At 44.5% G+C, this 26,452-nt stretch overlaps 1 protein-coding gene across 2 annotated transcripts in view; it reads left to right on the forward strand.

Moving 5' to 3' along the window:
* The window catches only part of RTN1 (reticulon 1), a 120,005-nt gene extending 96,413 nt beyond the window's left edge, over nt 1-23,592 (forward strand). Inside the window, exons 1-7 of one of the 2 annotated variants that reach the window (XM_075104191.1) lie at nt 6,700-6,900; nt 18,264-18,471; nt 19,628-19,766; nt 20,660-20,729; nt 21,111-21,157; nt 21,248-21,306; nt 22,789-23,592. In XM_075104191.1, the coding sequence (XP_074960292.1) occupies nt 6,840-6,900; nt 18,264-18,471; nt 19,628-19,766; nt 20,660-20,729; nt 21,111-21,157; nt 21,248-21,306; nt 22,789-22,831 (627 nt within the window). In that variant the 5' untranslated portion in view covers nt 6,700-6,839 and the 3' untranslated portion in view covers nt 22,832-23,592. Of the gene's footprint in view, nt 1-6,699; nt 6,901-18,263; nt 18,472-19,627; nt 19,767-20,659; nt 20,730-21,110; nt 21,158-21,247; nt 21,307-22,788 lie in introns of those variants that run through there. The other variant, XM_075104190.1, reaches the window with a different exon arrangement.
* Nucleotides 23,593-26,452: the final 2,860 nt, after the last annotated feature.

Consider the following 26,452-nt stretch of genomic DNA (forward strand, 5'->3'; position numbering starts at 1 on the left):
CTCCCACCCACCTGGTTTGGGCCGGCAGGAGGAGCGCTGGGTGCAGGAGCAGTGGAGCCAGCAGAAATGCTGCAAACCACAGCTCGTTTGCAAGCACTCCTGGCTGCTTATAAGAATTCCAACCTGAATTAACGGCTTGTGGCACTGCTGCAAATGAAACCTCAGTCTCCTGAGCCTCTGCCTGCAGGCTGTTGGTTTAATTTGCAGCCACATTTGCACAGTTTGTAGCTGCATTTTACACTTGGACAGAACATCCCCTGAATAGGTGCCTGGAGCTTCAGAACTTGGGCCTGATCCCAGTAGGGCAGGAGTGAGGGGCGGCCCCTGTAAGCTGGAAGCAAGGCTTTGGGCATTTCTGTGGGCATATCTTTCTTGGGGGCTGCACTGGTGCTGCCTCAGCCCAGGACTTGGATGTGTGGAGGAGCAAAGGGCAGGACTTGACCGGGCAGGACCTGTCTAGTGCTGCTGTGCGACAGAGCTGTGTTGGTGTGGCACTTTGCAGGGCTGCCTGCCCAGGGCACGGTGCTCTCTGTGCACTGGTACACCATGTGCCTGTGTGCTTGTACTGGCATGTTCCCTGCTTGTGCTCTTATTTCTGCCCCTTAATGCCTCCTGCTCACAGCAAAGCAGCTCAGAGGGGCTGTGCCTGCCCTGCAGGGTGGCAGCCGTGCAGTGGGAGAGCCAGTGAGATGAGCTGCTCCGGGGCCACCTCCTCTGCCCCCAGAACAGGACCTTGCCCCAGCAGGGACATGGTCCCTGGTGGCTTGTTGCACACCCATGTGGGGAAGTCCAGACCTCATTTCCCCAGCTCAGGCACTGGCTGCCAGACCTTGCTTCAAGATTTTGCTAAAAGTGTGTCTTCTTCATCTGTTCTGAGCATGCTTAGCCAAAGAGGAGGCTCCTCTGTCCCCCAGCACCCTTGCCCAGCACCAGGCAGGCACCATTTCAAAGAGCAATGCAATCCCAATTAATCTTTACAATCTTGCCTGATCTCCACTGGTCAAAGAATGACAGCCAGTAGCACCTGACCGCAACTCGGATTGCAAAAATTTGTGAGGCTCCTTTGCTAGAGCAGCAGATGTTGTACTGGGTGCTGCAGAAATAAAGCTTAAAAAGCAGATGATGCCCCAAATTTAAATAGACCAAGCAGACCCAGAGACCTAAGAGAGATGATTTCCAAGGTCACGTAGGAAGGCTGTGGCAGATGCAAGGACTGAACATAGATCTCCTGAGGCCCAGACATGCTGTGGTCTCAGGACTGTCTTCTCTTTTGTCTTCCAGTCCATTAGGAAGATCAGTTAATGAAATGGAATTAATAATGCCAGCTGCAGCACCAGCAATGCTGTAAGGGAGACAAATTTAGCAGCACAGGCTTAAAAGCAGCAGGCTTGAAAATGGGAATAGGCTGCAAGTGCCATAAGAACCTGCTCTAATGGGGGAATGCAGTAGGTCAGCCAGAGTTTTAGGATCTCATCAGCTTTACTGTTCAAACCTTAAAGGAGGAGCGAAGATGTACCAACTACCTCCCCCAAAGGAGAGAAACACCCAGTTTTAAGGTTCCCAGCAATTGAAAAGAGTAGTCCCGGTGGGAAGAATCAAAAGACTTTTCTAGGTCAATGGCAGGAATAGAGCCTTCATTTCTATGATCCTCATGGTTCAAAGATAACATTAAAAAAACAAGAGAAATTATCCACTGCTGAAGAGGCAGGAGTAAATCAAAACTGATTCTTGTGCTGTTGCCTGCAGTAGCCAGTGAGCTCAAATGGCACTGCAGAAGTGCCGGCCATCTCTGGGATGGCCGGTGAAGAGGATCTCTGCCAGGTTTGCCAAGGGACTGCATGAGAGCAGTTCAAAAACCGAAACGGAAAATTGTTCCTTAACAATAGCGCCAAATCTAAGGACTTCCCCCCAAATTTACCAGGATTCAAAGAAAGACCACCTCATTCTTGGGAAGGGAAGCAAGTACAAAGTTTGTCTCACCTGATTCTTTCTCCCACTCACTTGACTGGTGTCACATGGTTGTTGCCAAATATCTTACGATAATCTCCGTTTGAGCAAAAATGGGCATGAAAAACAGATCTGCTGAGAAAAAGTGAAAAAGAGGCAGCAGAGCAGAAGCTGAGCAACACATCTCAAAACACACTTCTTGTCCTTGTGAACAACCCAAATATTTTGACTAATGATTTTAAAAAACCCTTATAAACCCAGGCTTTTCAAGACTTGTAAAAGAAATCTCATGGAAGCTGGAACATTATGTGACATGCTGGGACACGGGGTTTCTTTTGTTACGAGTATTTGGCTCCAGAATTAAACTGCACTAGTTTAAGACCATATTGTCTTTTTTACCTCCTAATTGATTCCTTTTGTGGTCTAAAGACCTGAGGAAAAAAAGTAATCAATTTCCTAGGAGAAAATATCAAAGACCCAAGGCAAAAGACAGCAAGGATAGAGCTGTCTATCTACTACCTAGAGTGTGAGTAATGATAGACCTGAAACAGCTGTCAGTATCTTCCAGCTCACGACCTTTTCACCTGAGGCGCCTCTGAGTGATTCTGCAGCCCAGAAAAAGCATTGTGCAAGAATGAGTGCAAGACCGTGGGAAGAATGAGAGCAGAGCCAAGGATCTGGCCCATCCCTCTGCTATTGACAGCCTCCTCACGAAAATGTAATTGCTGGCTGCCCTTGGCTTGGAGTACTCAGGCAAAAATTCTCCATTGCTCTTTAGAGCTTTGAGACATATTAATGCAACTTTTAAATAGCATCCCCTCTATTTTTGTTTCTAATGCTAAGAACAAATTAGCTTAGAAGAAAAACCCAACAATCTTGCTTAATGCTATTGTTCTCCTAAAGTGCTAAATGTCAGGATCTTACAGCACCACGTTGCAGATTTGGCGCTGCCCTCAATGTGTCCCACAATGTGTTGATGCGGAGTGATGCAGAGCACTGTTCTGAAAAACATAATCAGTCCAAAGTGTCTTCAAAGTCACTGCACTTAGAGCAGAACTGGCAATGGTTTCGGCTCTATCTTTGAATTTGTTATCATTAAATATTCTTTGAAACCAATGCTGATTTCCACCCTGCCCTCCAGCAGGATTATTAGGGCAGCCCTGAAGTTTAGGGCCATGTGTGATCCTTCCTGTGGTAGAAAGTGGGTACTTCGGAGCTCTTACGATCATTATGTCAATTCAAGTATATTTGCCTAAAAAGCCTTAAATGTTGCTAACTCTGACCTCATCAGAACTCAATGAATAGTGCATGGGCAAGCTGGGTCGCTGTAGAAGTGGGAGGACCTTCAGAGGGAAGCAAGGTAGGGCTGGAGAGCTAGTCCTGACACAGGGCTTGTTGTGTATTTGCAAAGCAGCACAAACCTGGTGGCCCACACACCATGGCAGGGTGCCCGTGTCCTTTGCTGAGCCGCAGCCTGCACTTCACCCAGCCATCCCTGGTGGGGTCGGACGGATGGGAAGAAATGAGGCATATGGCAATACCCTGCTCATGTTAACTTGGCCAGAGGTTTCCCTCAATGGGAGGCTAGGATGGGCTGAAAGCAACCAGGTAACTTTATTTTACTAAGTCCTTACCACACACATCCTACATACAAGGGTCATTAACTCCAGCAGAGCTACTTCACAGGCAAATACCAATGAGCCCACTTGGCTTGTGGCTGTGCCATCAACACTGAGGTTTAGGTGGCCTCACTAAAACATCTTATAATTTCAGTAACAACCTGTGGCAGAAGGAGGCTTCCCACAGACAATTCTCTGAAGGGAAGGGGAGCAAATTCCACTTACTGCTTTTAATCCTGCTTCTATTCATGATCACAGGAAAACTCTCCTCCAACACTGGAGTATCCTGCGGTTGATGCCAAGATCTCTGACCTGTTCATGTCTCACCCTTTTAAGATCTAGGCAGGGCTGTGCTTATTTGTGCCTTCCAGCCTGCTCAGCAAGTATTTAGTTGGTGGTCCTGGTTTAGTTCTGTTGCAAAGAAGCAGTTCTTACCCTCAGTCATTGATGACTAACTGCTTAGCCCTCATTCTGGCTCACTACTTACTGAATACATAATTTAAATTCTCATTGTAGAAACGCATTTTTTATCAATTGCCATTTTAGTCCTGGATCCACCCAGTGCTGGTTGGGATTTTGTTAAACTTTTTGTGTAGACCCACATACGGCGTTAATGCCAGGCGCTGCCTCTGTCCCTCGCCTCGCTCGGCTTCTGGTATAAGCGAGTGCACGCTGTAAGACCTTCTTAGCCTGTTCGCATTTTCTAAGTATGTTCATCTCATGTTCCAGTTCAGTTCTGTTTCTGACACAGATGCATTGTTCTTGTTACTGGTGGTAAAGCGATGGGTTCTGGTGCCCATGAATTAATACAGCTCTGGAAGTAGCGTCGGACAGTCCAATCACATGGGCCAGGTCTGAAGAGACAGTTTTCCAAGAGGAAGTAGGAATTTATGCAGGAATATTGATGATAGGGTTAATTTGGTAGCCTGGGGAAGGAGGTAAAGGCCTGAAGTTTGTGGCAAGAGAAATCCCTACCACCAATGAAGGAAAGGAGAAATCACCACTGGTTCGTACAACGCTGGCATGTTAAATGTACATGGACCACTTTTCTGTTCAAAGGGAATTAGTCAGTTTTATACCTGACTGAGAAATGTGGGTTACAGTGAGACTAAGCAGAGATTTTGTGTCTTCTCACTGCAGTGTTGCTGGTGGTACGTGCCCAACAGCTATGAGTTTCACTGATGCACTAAGTTTGAGGTTTCTTTGTTTTTTCTTCAGGGACTCCAGGATTGAGGATTTTCATGTGAACGATGACTTTCTTTTATAAATACTGCTTGTAAATACCTTGTATTATGTATGAGTGCTGGAAACCCCATCACAGAGCTGCAAACAGTGTGCAGGGCAAAATGTATCAATGGGGATGTTTTCTGCTCTTGCAAAGGGTCTAAACCAATCAGTCCATGTTGAGAAATCATCCCTTGCCAATCTGTTTCTTCCTTTTTCTAACAAAGCCAGGAAGAACACAAAATCAAGACTGGTAACATTGTTTGTAGATGATTTACTCTTACTATGTGCAATGACAATTGAAGCCAGTTCTGCACCAATTAGTTAATTATTTCACTGTTAGGGGACTGAAGATGCTGGATTCAAGCAAGCCTAGAGTAAGTCTTTGGGGAGATTTCAAAGGCGGTTTTGAGACATGAACAATAGCTATTGGCCTCCATAGCCCTAGCAGAGTTTCCTAGGTAAAGGTTAAGATAGTGCTGTGGTGAATCTCTCCTTAAATGTTGGCTTTCCTTTATGAGATGAGTTACCTGAGGGAAGGATAAGTGACCTACTACTGCCAGTTGGAGGAGATCTCTCTTAACTCAGGCATTAAAGGCCGTTTGCTTTTGGAGCCAAAAGAGCGGAGAGGTTCAAACTCAGTTCTGCATGCTGACATGGATGTGACCCAGTGTGTCTTGCGCTGGTGTCTGTTTCCATGTAAAAAAGCTCAGCTCAATATAACGTGGCCAAAGTAAAAATATTTCCTAAACTAGCATGATCTAAAGGATTAAATACAGACTCAGAGCTGAGAGGTCCCCAGTTGGGATTGCTCTGCCAAAGATGACTGTACCAAGTCTCATATGCTGTATCTCAGTCACTCTTCAGTGAAATGGGTGACTTTTCAGGGAGTTTCTTTGTGATTAGTAACCACCCACTCCCTAAAATCTGAAAAGGCAAATAGGTTACATGGATGTAAAGCTTTTTCTTTCCAAGTATTTACCAAGTACCATGTGGCCCTTGCTTAGTTATGCCATCTGTGTGAGGCTACTTATAGTAGTTTATTGATGGGGAAGCTGAGGCAAGGGCTGTATTTTACCCAGGGGAGGAGTGTCAAGGCTGGTGTTAAAATTCAGCCATTAGTGGGCTCACAGTTACTAGTGAGAGCGCATACTTTTTGACAAATTGTCCCATATACCTGCACTCTTTGCACCTCAGATCCCGGTTTATGCAGCACTTTGAGCAGCGGGTAGATGCAGTGTTCATACCCTGCCCACCCTGACGTCGGTGCAGCTTGCAGTGTTCAGCATCCCAGTGCAGCAGGGCTTGGCAGGAGGGGCTGGGGTCCCCCACGGGCCGCCTGGTGCCTGCGGGTGCTCATGCCTGCAGGGGGAGAGGGGTCATCCCCGGTGGTGTGGGTACTTTGCTGTTTTCTTCTGTTTCTGGAACAGTTTTGAAAAAAGATAGCAAAATGGGGTTGCTCTGTTGGGGTCTGATCCTGCCCTTGATTTTCTCCTGGCTGCTCTCTGACCTCACCCAGCTCAGCAGAGGACAGTGGGGCATCAAAACCTGGAGGGGTAGGGGAAAATTTGTCCCTCTCAAAAAAAAGAAGAAAACACCAGGTTTCATCACTCTCAAGAAATTTCTGGAACATGGATAGTCACAACCATACAGCCACATAGGAAACACTGCTCACCACCACCCCCCCGCCCCCCCTCCGCCCACACCCAATTTGTTTTTATTTCTTTGCTGTCAGGTTGCCTTTAACCATTTCGATGGCTTAGGAGGCTAAGCTGCCGAGCGCAAGCTTTTGATTTGAAAGGGGACTGCATCCCCTTTTCAAAGGAGCCTGCTCCCTAGGGCAACCACATCACACTGCTGATTTGCTGCAGTGGAGACCGCAGCGCGTACAATATGCCCTCCCCCCTCCGCCTGTGCTGCTTACAGCATCAGTCCGGAGCCGAGCGGGGAGACGGGAGCGATACCCGCTAACCCACCCATGCTCGGGAATGCCTGACTGGTAACGCAGTGCCTCAGACGAAAGGACCGGCAATTCCTCAGCTCTCCGAGATGCAAGCCAGTGCCGATTCCACCAAGATGGACTGTCTTTGGAGCAACTGGAAATGTCAGGGTATTATATCTATTCTAGTGTTGCATGCTAGAAGGACTGCATGTCAGAGGAGGCAAAGGCAGGATCCATCCATTTTTGCATTGTTCACCTGTGGGCCTTTGCATGCTGTTTTCTCTCCCTCCCTGTGAAGTTTTCTTTGGGGGTAATTTAAGAAAGATAAAAAGCCCTTAATTCTGTTCTTTGAATGTATTTCTCCCATCTCCAGCTGTCTCACCCTGAAAGCATCCAGGATACAGGACCTTCCTTCCCACCTTACAGCTCATCCCCAAAGCATCCGCCCTTGCTGTTAGTGGTATCATTTCTCATCCCTGACTCTGTCCATCGGGCTGCCGCTGGCATGATTTCATACCTTTTGGGCTTTAGGAAAGCTGGGTGACGGTGAATTTGTGCCTGCTCGGGCTCGCGAGGGTTTGAGGCAGTGGCGTTGGGCGCCTCGGTGCATCCTGCCCATGGACACACCCATAGCGAGGGCTTAGCCTAGCGTTGACACAAAGAAAACGCAGCTTCGGCAAGAAGTGTGGTAGCACCAAGGTGGCCGCAGCATTGCCACCCACTTCGTGCTTTGCTGTAGGGTTGCTTTAAAAAAAAAAATAATTCATCTCTTCGTTGTGCTTTCAAGCACTCTGCTGAGCTGTTCGGGGGCAAAATACTGTGATGATGTTGTCTTGCTGCCGAGTGGGTGAGGGGAACAATAGCATCTCCCTTTTGGGCTTATTTTTAGCTTATTTTGAGCAGGTCGGTGTCTGCGCTGGGTGGGGCTGGCTACCTTCCCAAGCGCCTCGGACAGCTTTTCAGCCATTTTTAGTTGGCTTCACACTTCCCAGCCAGCATCCAGCCTTTGTTTTGACAAAAGACAGTCTCTGTGACGCTGCTCGGTAGGCAGATTAGAGGGAGAAAAGCTAGCGGTTGATCCTGCCGGGCAGGCTGCTGTCTGCTTCAGGCAGGCTTTGTTTTAATGTATTTTTAAATTTTAAGGTGCATGTTTACGCTGAATAAACAGTACATGATGTTTATGCTCTCAACAGGCTCTAGCATCATCTTATTAAAGAGTCCAGGGTGCTTGCAGACATAGTTTCGTAAATGCTGCTCAATGTAACAGAAGCCAGAAAACCTTCCTGAAGTGGTTTTTGGGGAGGTTTGGGCAGGGGAAGATCTTTCACACAGCACTTGTCTCTAGGGAGCTTGATATTTTTGTACTCTTAATTCAGCACCTGATGGTATTTATGATCTGAGGGTTTTTTAGGGAAGACGAGTAGCTGGAAAGTAAACAGAGGCACCTGTTAAATGCCAGCATCCAGCAGCTTGGGCTTTCCATACCTTAATCGAGGGCTAGGGTTTTCTATAGGATTGCATGATTCATTAAGCTTATATGGGAGAGCCACAACAAAACTTCAGGGTCTTTTCACCTGAGCTTTGCAGATGAACTTCCTTGTTATATCGTGCTTGGCTTTTTGTTTGTTTTGTTTCCAGAAAGGCTCAATATTTTTCTGATCCTTATAAAAACATTAATTTGCTGAGTCAGATTGGTAAACCACCTGTATTTAGAGGCAAACTAAATATTTTCCCTCTTTATCAGAAAAAAATATTATTTCATAATTAAAAAAGGGGAAATAACAAAGAGCATGTTGCTATTGTTTAATTAATAATTAAGAATAATAGTAGGCTTTCTCTCCTTCTGTAGTCTACATTTTGAAACCAAGAGGTTGATTTGCTGAAAATTAAATGACACAATATGTCCCATGCTGATTTGAAAAAAAGTCCAGATCTGAAAAAATCAACGCAGATGAAATAAATCACTTGCCTCAGTTCCACATCATTTGCATATATTTTTATTTTTCTTGGGTGGTGCTTTATGATTCAGAAATGATCCTGCAGAAAACATGAAGTAGTCATAGAATATTATTTCTGTCAGCAAAATTCTTTGATCAGTCCCAGATAAAATAGAAGGAATTTAAAATTCAGAAGAATGAAGACTAAAGACTTGATTCATTGATTCTTTTAATATCTATTATTCATGTAGTCTCTGTCTCAACCCAGAATATCAGTTTTGTGAAAACCTAGAGTTGTATAATTTTGCCAAATTCATCATCAATGGAATTATGGTTCCTCTGTGAAAACTCTGGAATATGTCTGCGAACATAACAGATGCAGACACAAACCTCAGTAAATACAGAGCATATTTTTACTGAAACTATGGAAAAACAATGTTGAGTTTAACATAAGTTTTAATTAGTAAAACAGTCAAGCCTGCAACTAGCTGTATCATTGGTTTGCCCTTATGGTGCTTAAAACTGGTGTAGAATTGGGTGGGGATCTTGAGAAGCTGCAGGGACACTTGGTGAAGCTTTGGCTTTGCCCCACTAAATCTACACACTGTTACTTCCCTTGCAGTGAAGCAGCTGATGCCGGTGCATATGCTTAGAAATATTGCAGTGTGTTTTACCTCTCCATCCTGCAGGTACAGCATGATTATGTCAATGGTAGATCATGATACAGCCCCTTGGGGGAGCAGGAGGATAATTCGCCCCTGCGGGGCATATGCTACATTCAAAATATTATCATAGCAGCTTTGGGGATTTGCAGCTGACTTCCACACCCAAGTCATCTTTCACACTGGAAGGTGATGCATTTGAAGTAGGCTGGGATGGAACCATGCATAATACATGAGTGTTTGGAGAAACATCTCTGACTGGGCATGCTGGTTGATGTGGGCCTTCACGTAACAACGTACAGCCAGCGCCAGCCGCATAAACCATTACAGTGTGCAGTTCCCAGAGGGGAGCTGCGGGGTGAGCTGTGCCTCCAGGTCCAGGTGGTGGAGCAGGTCCTTCTGCCTTCCCCAGGGACTCGGCCCAGCTTGGCAGGACTCACCCCCATGCCTTGCTGGAGAGGTTTCTCAGGATTAGGAAGGTCTTTGCACCCCAACTTCGTGGAGCTATTTGATGTCAGTACACTGGTCCCCATGAGTATTCCCTCTTACACTATTTCTTCTACATGTCAGCTCTTGGGTGGTCATAAGTGACATGCTAGTTCCTGCAGCCTCAACCTCCTGCAAGACTTATTATAATAGAAAATCTGAAAGATCCAGAGAAAAAGGCCTGTGAACCATTCATAGAAATGATCCTAAATATTATCCACATTATAATTATAACTTAATGTGGAAAAGGACTGCAGACTCCATCAAATTCATCTAGCTGACATAACTCCGCTGGGACTGGAGTTATTGAGTAGCATTTTCTTGGCAGCTGTTTCCAAAGAACCAGCTTCTTTGCTTGACTGATATATCAATAGGTTTCCAAAGGGTGCTGAGAAGCTGCACCAACTATTCATGGCAATGTTTCCCACTTTAAGACTGATAAAGAAGTTCAGTGGTAATAATAGGGATACATGCTATCGATCTGTAGTCTCACTGACAGTTCTGAAGTCTGTCTAATTGCAGCTATTATCCTGAGAATATAACTTCAGCCAGTTGGTACCTTCAGTGCTTTCCCGAAAATATTGTGGGCTGAACTCTCAGCTGGGATCCACTTGTCTTGGTCAGATGAACTGTCCCTCTTTCCAGTAGCTCAAGATCAGTCCCAGTAGTTGGTTCTTAGGTTGGACCTAGGTAGAGCTAAAATCTTGGAACCAGGTAATCATCTGCTGTAACCAATTTAGCTAATAGTTTAACAAAATGACACTAACTTACGAGTAACTGACTTCCTAATTTCACAGTTGACTTCCTGTGAAATTTGCATGAAATTTGTTAAAGATTTGTTTCCACTTTCAGATTTGCTTTCATTTTTTTGTCGCTGCTGCAGAAATTATATCAGTCCTTCCTCCAGCACATTCCTGTTGATGGCAATACGACTGCAAGATCAAGAGATTAGAGGACAAACTCTTAGATGAGCTTCACACCGTTCAGCTGCCACCCATCCCAACAAACACCTTGACCTAGGTGGTATAAAAAAATCAGTGAGATTTCAATAGCTCTGCCACTGTGTGCTCTGCACAACTGCTGTGCCATGTCTGAATGTACTAATTTATTTTTTTTAAAGAATAGATGGGCAATATTCTTTCATTGCCAGAACAAGGAGAAAATTCCCCCAAAGTAAGATTATTTTAAGGTATTCCCTGAGGAGTAACTTAGAAAAGGATGATGATGGGGCAGTAGCTGAAAGCAACATTGGAGGCCTGCTTTTGTTTTCATTAGGTATCTGGAAAGCGAGTTTTAGTGAGGCTTTTTTGATATCAGAAGGGATACTCTCTCCATGTCACCTTTAATTCTCACAAATAACATAGGTCTGAGCCATTCGGTTTGAAAACCTGCAGATTTTCAAATGTTTGAACAGAGTTAGGAAGGGTCCAGGTCTGTTATTTTGGTCCAGGAGCATCTCAGGAAATTCTTAACATTTCCATATTATTATGTGCCTTCAGGGACTGCATTCAGGGGCTCTGCTCAGTCTCCTTGGTTTCTGCTCACTTAAGGTGAGAGCAATAACATCCTCCATAGAAACTGGCCAAGTCAGATAGTGATATGGTTTGATGAGCAGGAGGTGTGTGGAGGAGGCTTTCTCCTGCCACTATGTTAAATCCTCGTCTTAAAGCATCTCTCATGTGAAAATGATAATAACAATAACAACAATAACAATAATGACAATACTAATACTAATAATAATCCTAATAATACTACAGTAGACGTGTATGTGGCATGGTTGTAGGGCTGATTTTTTTATTGCCAATCCTCTTCTGTCTACCCAAGCCCCCTCTGGCACCTCACATAAGGCAATCAATCAGTATTTTTTGCTCACATCTTGATCTTGCAGATGAAGTACGCTGTAATGTGGAGGGCAGCCTAAATCAAGAATTCCCTTTTCCTTGGTTCTGTTCCTGCTCCATGTCTCTCTCATCAGACTTTGGGGACCAAGAAGGTCTGAACTTTCAAGTTGAGTCTTGGGGCAGGTGAATGATAAAGATATAAAGCTGAACTGAGGACAAGGGGGTTAATGGACAAAGTGTGTACAAGAGGTAGGAGAAGTATGGAGAGATACCTCAAAGCTGCAGGTAAAGGATAAGGAGAGATGCCTCATGAAACAGCACAGATATTTTGTCTTGGCTCTGCTGTTAATCACAGCAGTCTCCTGAAGGCACCAGGCTGCTCATTAAATGGCATATCCATCTGTATTACGTTTGAATCAGATCTGTTGTGGGGAGGGGAGCAATGGCCACATTGGAGCCTTCACTGGAGGGAAGAGGGAAAGCCTGGTCCTGCAGCCTGTGGTTAAAACTGCAAACTGGAATTTATTTGCATGTAAGCAATATTTACTTCTATTCAGGACTTACAGAATTGTTGCATTTGTTGTCAAATATTGTTGTGACAATGCTATGAACAAGATTGCCCTTCTTAAATCAGGTTATCTGATCTTTTCACTGCCAGTAGGTCTGAGAGTGACTTATGAAGTCATTTATATTTATGAAGTCATAATATTATACCCTATACAGAATTAAAGGCTGTGTGTAGACAGTTTTTTTCTCAATTCTCATTAATACTAATATTACATAGCAAATGAAACTGTACAACTCATTGATTTTACCTCCTAAGGAGGCCCAATGGGACCTCAATTGTGGGAAGAACAGCTTGACCACATCCAAGGATGTTGTTAGTAAGCTGAAGAGCATATAACCTTTTATTCAATCATCAGGGCCCATGGGCCTTGTTTGAAGGCTGGACACAAGGGTTTTGCACACACTTTTTGTACTTACTCCCATGTAAATGCTGCTTAATACACGTTCATTTTTCATACAGTCACTGCAGTAGAGGAAAAACTTGCCAAGTCAGAAGGAAAGAACAAAGGTTTTCAGAGGAGGGGAGGGAGAAGCTGTGGAAGATGTGAATTGTCCAGTCTGTGCTCAGTTGGTCTTCATTAATTTTCATCTTAAAATTCTTTCTTTGAGACATGGAATGGAAAGATCACCATTTCTCTTACAGAAGCATTTTTCAAAAACATAACCATGTGTGAGTCTGAAGGTGGGAGGACATTTTATCTACAAATTCATTTGGATCCTCTGTTCTCCCTCTGGGATCTCCGCTCAGGAACCTTGGGCTGCAGCTGCCCCACACCACAGTGCTTCTGGGGACCACGTAAACCACCAGACCCAGTCCTCATGTTTCCATCCAGTCCCGAGGAGAATGGATTCAGGAACATCACTACATAGTCCACCTCGGTCATCTCAAGTCATTTACCCCTTGCCTCCAGCACTGCTCTTCCCAGCCCCCAGGTCTGGCATCTGGCTTTTTTTGATGGCAAATATTGAGGAGCAGAAATATTTTCTGCTGAAAGCCATGATGAGAGCTGGGAGAGCTTTCAGGCACTGTACTTCGGAGCATTCCTTGCTGGCACAAGCATTCTATGCTGCTGCTGCTACTTATATTTGTGATGTTACTTTTAGCTTGCCTCACAAACAAGTATTTACCAGCTGCTCATATTAAAAAGTGGTTGCTTATATCATAGAGTTTACCTTTGTGCATCACTAGTCTGGGAGTTGGGCCCAAATGGAGGATTCACATTAGTTTAGTGAGATGAAATCATACCATAAAGTATAGCTGAGACACTGATTTGGCACCCTTGAAAACTTTTTCTTTCAAATAGAAGGCTATGTGAGTAACATTTTACAAGTTCTGCTGTCAGTTGAAAAAAACAGGCAGGTGATACTTTCAGATCAATAGCTCATCAGACACGCTTCTCCAGAAAAATTCTTCACATGCAGTTGCAGTGACCTGCGTCACTTCTGTGATGGCAAGTCGTCCTTAATAAATACAAATACTTTTAGGTCTGAGGCAGTTCTGGCAAAACCGAGAGTCCTTTTATACCTCCACAAATGAGCCAGAACTCTGATGTGCTGTACTGGAAAGAGTGCAAAGTGACCAATGCTGCTTCCCTCCTTCCAGGAGGCTAAAGGGAGATCATGGAAAGCTACAGATGGACAGCTTCTGCATGTTAATGGACATGGTCAGGGTTTTACAGTCGGGATTTTCAAAACAGAAGGATCCTAAACCTCAGCGAAGCCAAGGCTGATATTAGTGCCTGTTTTCCAAAACTCTGTTTGCAAATCCTAGCTGCAAACCTCAGGTGGTCTGAAGTTGGCATTTTGGCTCTCAGAAGTGTATCTTGCTTAGCCAGGCAGATTGACCCACTGTCCAATTGCATGCACATCACATATCGACAGGCTCACGTGGCACCAGCCTCCTGCTTCATGCATATTCAATGTGCGTTGCTCAGAATCGTGCCATTGTAGTCGGGTCTGGGCTGTGCCGTGCACACACACATGCACACACACTGCCTGCAACACCCCTAGTGCTTGCAGGACCCTTGACCACACTAGGACCTTTTATTCCTTCCCTACGGGGCAATTTTTCACTGAGGATTGATCAAAACATGTGATTATTATAATATATATAACTCATTTTATATATATAACTCATTATATGTATATATATAAAAAACTCGTGCTGTGAGGGATTCCCTGTCCTCTAGTTTATCTGGGGAACACTCTACCGACACAAGAGCCAGACTCGAAGCCTGTCTCAGCCTGGCCAAGCGTGGGGCCAGTGCGTGCGGGTAAATGGCTCTGCAGAGAGATGTGTGTGCAAAGGTGTGCAGCTCCTGCTCAGCTCCCGGCCCTGCCACCCTTGTACTCACTGCATCCCCATGTGCTGGGGAGGCTGGTCTGAGCCCGGGTGGTCATCTCTTCGGCACGCAAAGGAAGGGGTGCAGGCATGAACAGGCAGCTACCCTTCATCAAAGACTCAGGCCACCATTTATATTTTGTGACCTGTTGAAAGGCAGTAAACTCATGGGTTCAGCAAGTATCTGAGGGAGTTGTTTGCTGTCTTAATCAGTTTTATATGAATATAGGATGAGGTGAAACTCAAAGCAGACATATAAATGTGGTGGACAACTTCATCTTTCATTTTCATACCAGTTCAGAATTTAAAAAAGGGTGTGGAGGGGGTTAATGCACCCAGTTCTGGGTTCACCTAATAGTGAAGGAACAGACTTCTCATGGCTTCACCCCTTGGTATCTATTTGCAATGCCAGACACTGATGTGACAGGTACTTTTGCTCTGGTTTAAATGGTTACAGAAGAAAATGGCACCCTGAGGAAGCCAGGCAAAGGATCCCAGCTAGGGGATTCTGCACCCAGTGTGCCTCTGTCCACTTTTAAGGGAGATTTGTTTATGTAAGAAAACATGACAAAAATAACATTAACAGCTCTTGAAGTGACTGAAGCTGCAACTGAAGGAGCAAACATGGCTCTGACATGTAGTAGTTCAGGTGTTTTCAGCAGCATTTAAATTCCAGGGGAAATGATACAGCTCAAATCCCTGAGGCCTGTTGGCAAAAAACCTGCTTTCTCCCACGGAAGCCTATGGACCATGGCTGGACCCCACAAGCCTCCACTGATTTATAGCTCTGAACTCTCCTTCTCCCCCTTCCTTGCCCAAGGAGCCATAAATCACCTCCCTCCTGCGCTACCTTTTGCAAGGCAGTTTTTCTCACCCCCTTCTCCCTAAGAGAGAGCAGGAGGAATGGCTGTGGGAGAGGCAAATCCTGCCCGAACAGCTGGACACAGCAGCAGTGCCGCAGCTCCTCATCCCTGCGAGGGAGACAAGGATAAGGAAGATTTGGTTCCTGCCCTTGAAAATCCCCACTGACCTACTGCAGGCTGTGGGTGGGGGGTTGTGTGTGTCCCCCAGGCAGGACCTGTGCACTGGGACCGCCATGTAAAAAATCTTTCAGCTCATATCTCCCTCCTCTGTGCTAAGATTTTCCACCTAGCAGTTGGCACATATTTTTTCCATGCACATGGGAATATTTGCCTCAGGTCTAAAAGACACAGGATCCCTCTCTCCCAAGTCTCATTTGGCTGGTTAAAGAGTCCAGCTGCCTTTTGATCTCTCTCACGCTTGCACATATCCCCAGAACTGTGTCATTTGGCCTCTGTCCATCTTGCTTTGAGTTGTGGCAAGTCTTTATTTACCTGATACAGCTTAGTAAATATCCAAATAATTTCACGTCAGAAAGGGGCAGGTTCCAGCATATACACACACCTGGTCAACTCTGTCTTGAGTCATTCAGCACCTTGCCTTTTGAGGGGAATGAGAAAATGCATCTTGGCATCTGTCTGCGTGAGCATACAGTGCACTTCTGGTCTCCAGGAATATGAGGCAGATGATCCTAGAAAAGAAGAGGGCTTAGCTGCTCATTTTGGGTCTTATCATCAATTGGCATTAACTCAGGGAACTCTACTGAAGTGGGCTTTTGTATTTTTTGGCTCAGGTCTCTTTTGTTTGCCTGTATACTGCCTACGTCCCAGGTAGTGTTTTCCCCTGGTGCATGGCCTTTTTCTTTCATCAGCAGATGATGTTCCATGTGCAGCATGCTGAGCTAGCTCACCTGTGCTCATTTCATTTAACATGAAGGTATTGTGTGCTAGGAAATTTAAGTATCTCAAAAAGTGAGATTTGCGTAAATTTCCAATACTGACCTTTGACAGAGGAATTTTTAAGCCTAAAAATGATCAGGCTGTGAAGAATACCTCCTGTCCAAATGCTTGCTGGTAAAAGCATACCAGTTGCTGTGCTGTGCTGCAGAATTTTACAGCCCCTCGACTGAAAAAGAGTATGAAAAATGGTAAAAACTGCACACGTGTTCTGGATGCCATTTTGAAAGAATGGTTTGTGAGTTGCATACTCCAGAACCTCAAAACTGTGAGGTATTGGTGTAGGAATGGGACCTGGGCGTATATCTGGAAAGACTCTGGCCTGGTCCCTGCTTTGGAAAGTCAGCACCCCGGCACATACCACCAAGATCCCCACCCCTTGGCTTCCACGCAGTCTGTAGATCTGTTCATGTATGCTCATGAACACAGGTCCAGTGCTGAACGCTGACACTTAAAAATATGAAAGAGTTATTATATTGTGTATATTGATGGAGAATATAGTAGGATGTGAATGTTGCATGGAGAGAAAAGAGCTCAGTAATACAATAGCAATTTTTGCATTCAAGCCCATCACTTCGAAAAGCAATGCTAATATGTATAATAGTAATGAGCAATATAGCTCATTGACTCAAGGCAAACATGCTGTGGTGACTCATAATTTTTGGAGATTAGATGATAAGAACTACTAGGCTGGATTAATTTTGTTTCTTTTTGTATTTGTGATTTTTTTTTTACGGATTGCAGTTTTCCTGAATTTACTCTTTGTTCAGAATGATTTGACAAGTGGCATCTATGAAATCTGTTTGGCTGGTGGTGTGTTCAAGCTGTTCTTGAGGACTTGTGCAGTGTGTGCAATTGAAGCTGTTTTGTTTAGATTGTCATGAGCACATTCTTTGGCTGGATGAAGAGTCCTCTCAGAAACAGGTTATTGGTGTAAAGAAATTAAATTCACCTTTTGGACTGGATATTCAGCAATAGTTTCATAAAATTTTGCTTTTATAGTGACTATTCCTAATGGTAGGATTATTTGCTAGAGGGGTTGGAATAAACTGTACAAACTGGGTGAAAAACATTGTCAAAATTAACTCCTTTACAAATGTAAAAATATACTGGTTGAAAATGGTTTTCTGCCCTTGTTTTGTTCTAACACCTCCCATGGCCTAGACAAGGAAAGTTATCTAACAGCAGAAAGTTTCTTTTTAATATTTCAGAGATGGTTAGATTTGCAGTAGCAAAAAGGATTTATCTGTATTTTAAGGTCCCATCTGAAAAATGGTTTCCGACCCATGTAACTATGAAGCAGTGGTAAAACCAGGAGACTTTTTCTGTCTCAAAATTTAGGAAATAACGAAATCATACTGTCAAAACTTTGAATGGGAAAGTGGTTTATTGTGGTTAGTTAACCCCAAACTTTCTCATTCATTTATTAACAACCCAAACTTTAAAATGCTTTGATCAAGCATTTGGCATTTGGACTTGTGACAAAAAACCAATCCAGAATTTCCAGAGTAAGTAAATGCAAACTGGGATAAAACTTGCCATACAACCTAGCAACAACACAAACCCCAGCTTGCATTTGCCTGGCTGCTGCAAGAGACCCACCATGCTGCGGTTGGAGATATTCATCCGTCTTATCCAACCCAGACACAGACACATGAAATACGAGGTTTTCAAGTAGTTATCAGTTGTCATTTCCTCAGTGCATTGCTGAAGTCACTTCGCTGCTTCTGTTGAGGAGTTCCTGTCGATGCTGATGTAAGCAGGAGCATCCCCCCTCCCTTCGCCCACCTGCAAGGACTCCGAGCATCGCAGTGGCCATGGTGGCTGTCCTTGATGCCCTTCTAGCTCCTGCCTTTAACATGTCGGTCTTCTCTCCCCAGCTATTGACCTGTTGTACTGGCGTGACATCAAGCAGACAGGGATCGTGTTTGGCAGCCTCCTGTTGCTGCTCTTCTCCCTGACCCAGTTCAGCGTCGTCAGCGTTGTGGCCTACCTGGCCCTCGCCGGCCTCTCAGCCACCATTAGCTTCAGAATCTACAAATCGGTCCTACAGGCTGTGCAGAAGACGGACGAGGGCCACCCCTTCAAGTGAGTGCCTTGCAGTCATGGCCAGGGGCCATTTATCTAGCAAAGGATCTATTCCCAGTGGCAATTCAAGTTTCTTTAGCTGCCAATTTTGTACTGGATAAAATTCTTTTCTTGCTCATAACGGGAAATAATTTTTTCTGTTGTCCAGCGTCTCAAGAACTGTATGGTTGTAATGGCTTAGATCCTGGAGGGAAAAAAACAACTCAAAAGCCATCGTCCTCTGAGACATGGGAATCTTCTTCCTGAAATTCAAAAGATCCAGAAAATTTTAAGCAAACAGAGAAAAAGAGTTTCATTAGAGCTAATGATAATACAGTATCTCTGCAAGCAGGAGGAGTATTGTTTCTGGGCACACTCTGTTTGGCATAGAGGGAAACTATTTATATCTTTTCTCCAGCACTGCTTGGCTGTGCTGTGGCAATCAGTTACTCTAGGTGATGGTGCCAGTGCCGATGCTGGTGCCCCCTGCAGGGTCTGGGTGGTTTCCTCCAGGAGAGAAGCGATCCTTTCTCCTCTGCTGTGCCAACAAGTTGGTAAACCAGGTCATGGAACCGATCGGCTTTGCGCGCGCACACACACACACACACACACACACACTGAAAAAAAGTCTTGCTGGGGTGCTGCTCCTTTGGTTTCACTTGGGTCAGTTGTGAGATGTGACTCATGACACAGGCATAGCTCAGAGAGAGGTGCAGGGCAGGCAGAGGGATGGAGGAGAGAGAAGGGGGCATTGCTGCCGAATGTGACATGTCCAGACAGCAGGTTTTATTCCTCCAGAGGCTGCCAGCTGGAGGAGATATCCCCTTCTGTGGCAACAGCGTTGCGCAGAAGTTTGTGGGGAACCCCCCCGCAGCTAGGATTTGCATCCCCCTTTGGGTGGAGTAAAGAGAGAGATTCCATCAAGACCAGGCTCTGTGGGGAGAGGGCAAGGCTGGAGGCCAACAGCCCTGGTGCAGACCACAATTGCCCAGGGAGATGCGTCATGCAGGGGGAAGACAGTGTGTGTTGCTGGCTCTGTGCCTGCAGGAAGGGGGACGTGTTGCTCCAGCGCAAGTAAATGAGGTCTGAGGAGGAGGAAATGATGGGGTAGACAGGCACAAGTGTGAACGGCAGGTGAATGTGCCTGGGTTTGTAACTGGACTTGTGTTTCTGGCAGAGCCTACTTGGAGATGGAAATGAATCTTTCACAGGACCAGATTCAGAAATACACAGATTGTCTCCAGCTATACGTCAACAGCACAGTGAAAGAGCTGAGGAGACTCTTTCTCGTTCAGGACCTCGTGGATTCTTTAAAAGTAGGATTTCTTTAAATATTTTTTACCCTCTCTAGAGGATCAGTCTACATTTCAAAGCGCTGCTTCCCATGTTGACAGTGTCATCATAAAACCTAGTTTTGTGTGGCTCCAACTATAGAAGTTGCTGTCCTTTTTGATTTCCAAACTGCTTGCTTCCAGCAGTTTACAGGCTTGGGACTCTGCATTTGAATTTATTGATCATAATACAGGAGTTATAAAAGTTGTAGGACCAGCATAGCTCCTCTCCAGTTCTAGAAGCATCTATGGGTTATGCTTTCTATGACTTTGCCAGAAAATGGTGTGTTCCCATCTAATACCTCACTTAATATGGATTTCCTCTAATGGTGGAGTTTCCTGCTATGGAGGAAGGTCTTCTTTCCTTCCCTGCTGAGACAATTATTTATTTTCAGCCTTACACCCAAGAAGGTGTTCTTCAGAGCAAAGGGAAGATCATTAAGAAAGCAGACATGGGTTAGGCTCCTAATTACTAAAGATTTTTAGAAAAACGTACCCATATCCCAGCCTCAAGAGTTTTCAGTCACTGGGTTTATCACTGTGGGTCTGTGATTAACCTGTGTGGGATGACCCCTGCCATCATCAAAATTGGATCCAGAGATCTGCCTATGCCATGCTCAATGCAGAGTCCTAAATGTGTGCAATTAAGCCCCCAATATATGTGAAAGCTCAGCTAAGAGGGTGAGAAGCAGTGAACAGCAGAACAGAGAACAGGGTTTATACACCCAGAAAAAGTACCTAGCTCTTAATGTGCCGTACGTAACAAGTCCCCTTACGCGCTACAAAAGGCTAATGTGCCATTATGTTAGCTAGTTATGTGAACTCATTTCTTCTTATGCTGGCACTGGAGGTGATGTAATGATCCATCTTTAATTTAGTTTGCAGTACTAATGTGGCTGCTGACTTACGTGGGAGCCCTCTTCAATGGCTTGACTCTTCTGATAATGGGTAAAAATCAACATTTCTTTTAAAATCTATTTTTAACTCCCTCATGATTTCCTCTTAGACAAAACAGTCTATCCTTGTTGAGCCTTCCCCACAGTTAAACCATCAACTTTTATTTCCCTTTCCAGTAAATATTAATTATTCCCATTACATTGTCCCTCCTGCTAGAACTAATTTGTGTTTTATGGTTTTGCAGCTACTAGTCCCAGAGCAATGGGAAATTCCATATTTGGGAGGTTTGAGCAAAGTTCATTTTTAATACAAAGATCCCTGGTGGATCAGCTGACCAAGTGGCATGATATGTGTTTGTCGCTGTGAAGTAGGTCTCTCCTCTGGAGGAATCTGATCAGCAGGAATATAACAGTGTGCTCTTTTTCTCCTCAGCTGTGGTGTCTATGTTTACTCTCCCTGTTGTGTATGACAAGTATCAGGTAAGTCTGTCCGCACAGTGTAGTTCAGGTGTCTGGGTCGTTCTGCCTTGTTGATGCCTGATTGACTTGGTCTCCTTTTGCTCTTTGCAGGCACAGATTGATCAATACTTGGGACTGGTCCGGACCCACATAAACACTGTTGTGGCAAAGTGAGTTCAGCAGCAGACTTGTTGAGAAGCCTTGCTGTGAGGCTGTGGTGCCCGGGGGGTGGCTAAGAGCTGGGATGTTCTGGGGACAACGTGTCCTATGAATTATGTCCTCCCCAGCTCCTGGCATGCAGGAGCCTGTGGGAGGGCAGTTCCCTGGAGGAGCACAGGCCTTCTCAGCTGAGTGCAGGCTGCGGCAGAGCTGTGACCCTGCATCCTTCTATCCCCTCTCCTGCCGTTTGGGGGGGCTGTCGACAGAGCAGCCCAACCAGGGACTGATGTCCCGTACTTCCACCTGGCCAAGGCAAAGCAGAAGGAACATGCTAACTCCCTTCCCCACTGACCACCCCAAGCTCTGTCCTTTAGAGTTAATAACACCGTTAATGAACAAAGTGGGAATTAGAACACGACTCCGTTAGAGAAAGAAAATACCTCGAAGCACCATGATCTTGAGTGTTTCAAACCACCATGGACAGGATGGAAGACCTGGATGAATTTTTTGATGCAGTCTGCTCTAGTTCCTTAATGCGCTGCCTGTATCAAAAGCTTTTGTGGAATATCTCAGGGCACAGCAAGGGTCTAAGCATAGTTCTTGACACTTGAGAATTAATGAAGCAGAATGGCTGGGCTGGAAGGTAGATCCATAATTCTCAGCAGTTTGTATCCATGGCTTTGCAAAAGTTGGCTGAATAACAGGTATCTGATGGAAGGTTACGAAACAGTGAGGTACAGAGAGCAGGTGACCCACAATGAGATACTGAGGAAACTGGGCTTGTTCAGTCTGGCAAGGAGGGAGCTCTGGAGTAATTTCATAGCAACTTGTAAGTACTTGATGGGAAGTTACAAGACGATAGAGCCAAACTTTTCTTAGTAGTGGCAGATGTTATAACAAGGAGCAACAACACAAATCCAGCTTAGGAAGTTGATGTTGGCCATTAGGAGAAACTTTTTCACTAGGAGATTAGGACAGCACTGGAGCAAGGAGATGCCAGAACCTCCTTCCTCGGAGGTATTCAAGATGCATCAAGACAAAGCTGTGGCCAACCTGATTTAGTGTCAGGGGTAGTCCTGCCTCACATAGGAAGCAGATTCAAAGAGGATCCTTTCCAGCCAATATTTCTGTGACTCTGCAGAACCCTTAGCCTCAGGCAGGACTAAAAGTCTGTACAGAAAATTCTTTGTTTAAACTTCATTCCCGGCTTCCAATAGACCATGGTAGGATAATGAGAGGGGGAGAATATCACTGAGCATATCCATCCCGTGGTTACATGAACCACCAAAACCTGGGCCGTTTACAACTAGGGGCTGGTAGAACACATAGATGGGCATCACCCCCTTTTCTTATTAGACTCTGTTCCACCTGTTGCGACAACACGCTGAACACAAGCTAAAGAGTTTAACCCTGGTTAAGACTCCAAGCAGGGATCCGCTGGAATGGAATAGCAGCCTGACCTTATAATCCTCCTTTTTCTTCTTTATTCCTAGGATTCAAGCTAAAATCCCAGGTGCTAAGAGAAAGGCAGAGTAAAGCAGACATCTAGAATTCATCGACTACAGTAGTGAATAATGGGGGAATCTGGAGTGAAACAGCTCTGTTCTTACACTTTACTGCAAATTTATCATTCTTTTTGCTCTCGACACCATAATCTTAGAAACATAAAACTCGGAAGCAGTGCTTTTCCCCTGCTGCTTCTGCACTTAGAATATTTGCAATCACTTGTGTCAAGCACTAAACTATAGTAAAGAGAAAAGTGTACTAGATGTGTTTTTTTGTGTTGCTTATAAAGTGCATGATGGTGAGAGCCTAAATAATACTGACCTTTTTTATTTTATTTTTTTAGTGTTTTTCCTTCTTCTATTGGCATTGCTTCTATAACTTTTAATGTTACATGTGGCTAGGGGCTTTCCTGCTTAGCGCACTGATGCAATAGTTAAAATTGCTTCTACGTCACTGGGTTGCTGGTTGGATTCATCTTTATTAACTATATAGAATTGTAGACTGATGTTTTAGTGTTTTCCAGCACAAATAAAATAAACAGTAATCAGTACTTATGGTAATCAGTTTTGTATAACTCAAAAAAATGAAAACAAAACCCAGTACTTTTGTCGTAAGGGATTGACAGGCTGATTTACATGTATGGTAACTGGAAAGTTCCAGCATGTTAAATTTATTACAATTTGTATTACATTCTCTGTAGTTCCTAATGGACTTAATTATGGACTCTGAATATTTGCACTTATGTACTTGATACCGAATGCAGAAATAAATGTTACTAAATGTAAAAAGTTCTCCCTTTTGTTGCCACTGGAATTATCTTGACATATGCAAACCGGGCACACACTGTGCAAAACAAAGCATTTTCTCTCTCTCTCCCCTTGAGATCTGCACACACTTTGCCCTTACAAAACGGTGCAGCCTGGCAAGATCATCTGTGGTAGGTAGCTCGTCTATCAGTTTCATATCTGGATGAGTACGGAAATAAAAGAAAGATCTTAGCACATAGTTTGGGGCTTTTTTGTTGGTGATGTTAGCAGATAACAGGAACATGCAGTAACTGTCTCTTCCTCCAATGGCATATTGGTCAAATCATAAGCAACACACCACGGGAGGGGTCAGCACAACACAAAGGACCTTTCAGTTTTTTTATCATTGTGGTAGTCTCTTATCCAAAGCTGTTCTTTGAAATCTGCTTTAAACTGTGGGATCAATACTGAACCCGGAGGCCGGGAACAGAAATAAACATTTGCTCCTGTTCAAAGTGAAGTTTTTTAAAAATCAGCATTTGGTGTTTGAGAGCCATCAGACAAGAGAAACAGCTGTTGAACATTATCTAAAATGCTTCAAAACAAACATTTGGTTAAGTGCTGAATGAGCAGCCTATTTGTGGAACATACCTGTGGAAAATATTTTCCTTTTTTTTTTGGTATAAAAATATGAATATCAAAACATCTTCAGCCAAACTGCAGTGTTTCTCTTTTTCTCAATCACAAAATCTTCTCTAATCACAAAAGTTTTTATGCAGAACTTATTTTTCTACCCAGAACTAGATCCCTAAACACTTACCTGAACTTTTTGAATTGAAGTCTTTCTTTAAATTCATTCATTTAATTCGCCTTCACCTCAGTTACACGTAGACATGGTGACACCTGTCCTAGGTCAGGCTGTGGTTCTGTTTGACTGTGTATAAACGTACAATGGTGTAAATTTGGGTTTGTCCTGTGCAGGGACAGGAGTTGGACTTGATGATCCTTGTGGGTCTCTTCCAACTCAGGACATTCTATGATTCTATGAACCCAAGTGCACATGAGGAACTGGTAGAAGCATTGGTATGGCTGTGGTATGGCTATCCTTGCGAGGAGGCTCAAATAGCCTTATTTTCATTTGAGGTTTATATTGATATATTCTTCTTTGCTCTTATTTAAGAATACTAGAGCGTCCTTTAAATGTCACCTGCAGCTAGATATGAACATTTCCTCTCAATGAAAAACTGAATGCCTCAAAGTGGCATATGTTGCTTTTGATCAAATGAAATATGTTTGGTTTATCATGTGTAGTTTGCAGCCAGCAGCTGAAATTCAACACCTACCCCCAGCTTTATCTGTCTCTTAGACTTTCCTGCCAGTGCACTGAAATCGGCACTATCTCCGGGGAGGACAGTACAGCCTGTGTGAGTGTCCTTGAGGACAAAGATTGACCTTCAGAATTCTTATTGCTTACAAGATGAGTACGTGGGTCCAACATGTTAATTTTGAAAATGAGCATATTTAATGTCCCATCCCACTGGTCCCATAAATGTGTTCTTCCCGAGCACCGCCGAGGCAGTTATATGCAAGAGTAGCCTTTTGCAATGCCAAATCCTGAGCAGGATTTAAAGGCTACATCTCCTGTATACTTGGAAATCAAGCAAAATAAAATCTTCTGGCAGTCCAAATATTCTTAAGAGCCTAAGTCAATAGAGACCAAGGTCCCCATTCTTGTCTCCTCCAGTATCACCCTCTCAAAATACACAGCCCTCCACTCTACACCTACATTGCCCCGACTGTACCCCTGCACACCCACCTCTTGAACCCAAATCCTTTACTTCTGTCTTTTGTCATCTCCTGCCTTTCCAGCTCAGCTCCCAAACTTTCTTGCAGCCACCCTGACTTTACATATATTTGGCAGTAATAACAGCCTGCAAGGGCTGCTGGGCTGGGTGGATGTTGTGGGTGGAACCAGGTTGGAAGACCAGGAGCAGAGATCTTTAGCCAGGGCTTGGGTTGCCCATGGCCACTGTCACCTTACTGGGGCAACAGCAGCACTTGCCATGACACCTCTGAACAGGGAAGCCTGAAGAAAGCCATCATGCCTGTAGCTGCCATAAGCCTTGTTTGCAAACCTCTACTAACTCATGGTCCTGCTATACAGCTGGCGATGACAGAGCCCCTGTGCATGTGGGGAGTGAAGGCTTGTGATGACCTTCGTGTGCCCTGATAAGTCTCATTCATAGAGAGATGCTATGAGGAGGGGTTATACCTCCATCTTTTTTGGTTTTCAAACAGGTGAGGGAAAAAACCAAGACTGAGCTCTATGTTTTAAAATATTTTAGTGTGATTACAGTAGATGGCTGAAGATACTTACCACAATGACTCACATTCATGGGCTGAGCTGTGCTCTGAGGTACACAGGCTGTAAAGCCCTTTCGTTTCTGATCTTCCTTTGCATTTAAAGAGTAGCCTAGACAAGCTTGACTGGTAAAAGCTGCCAACTTGTGAGGTTTTCTACACAGGTGAAACCTGGGATGCAGCTCATACTGCCTGGGTAAAATGGCAGAGGAAGGGAGGGCATTATACTATTGTCTTCAGAACGTTCCTTGCCAGAGGAACCTGGCCATAACACCACAACACTAATGCTTCAGGACTCAGGTTGTCCTTCTCGTTCAAAGGCTGCTTTAACAAGATATGCCAGTGTATGGATGTTTTGAAGACCCATCTAACCAAGTGAGGTTGTTCAGGTGGTTGGAGTTAGGTATGTGCTAAATACCTTGCCCAAGCAGCATCTCTCATCTTCTGTCTCCGGGTGGTTTGAGATGCTGATACTCCTTTTCTGGAGAGGAAGCTGATAGGTTTCTAAGGTGGATGTCTCAGCTAGGAGGCTTGTTTAGATGCA

Source organism: Phalacrocorax aristotelis, chromosome 9, assembly GCF_949628215.1.
Source record: "Phalacrocorax aristotelis chromosome 9, bGulAri2.1, whole genome shotgun sequence".
Lineage (NCBI taxonomy): Eukaryota > Metazoa > Chordata > Aves > Suliformes > Phalacrocoracidae > Phalacrocorax > Phalacrocorax aristotelis.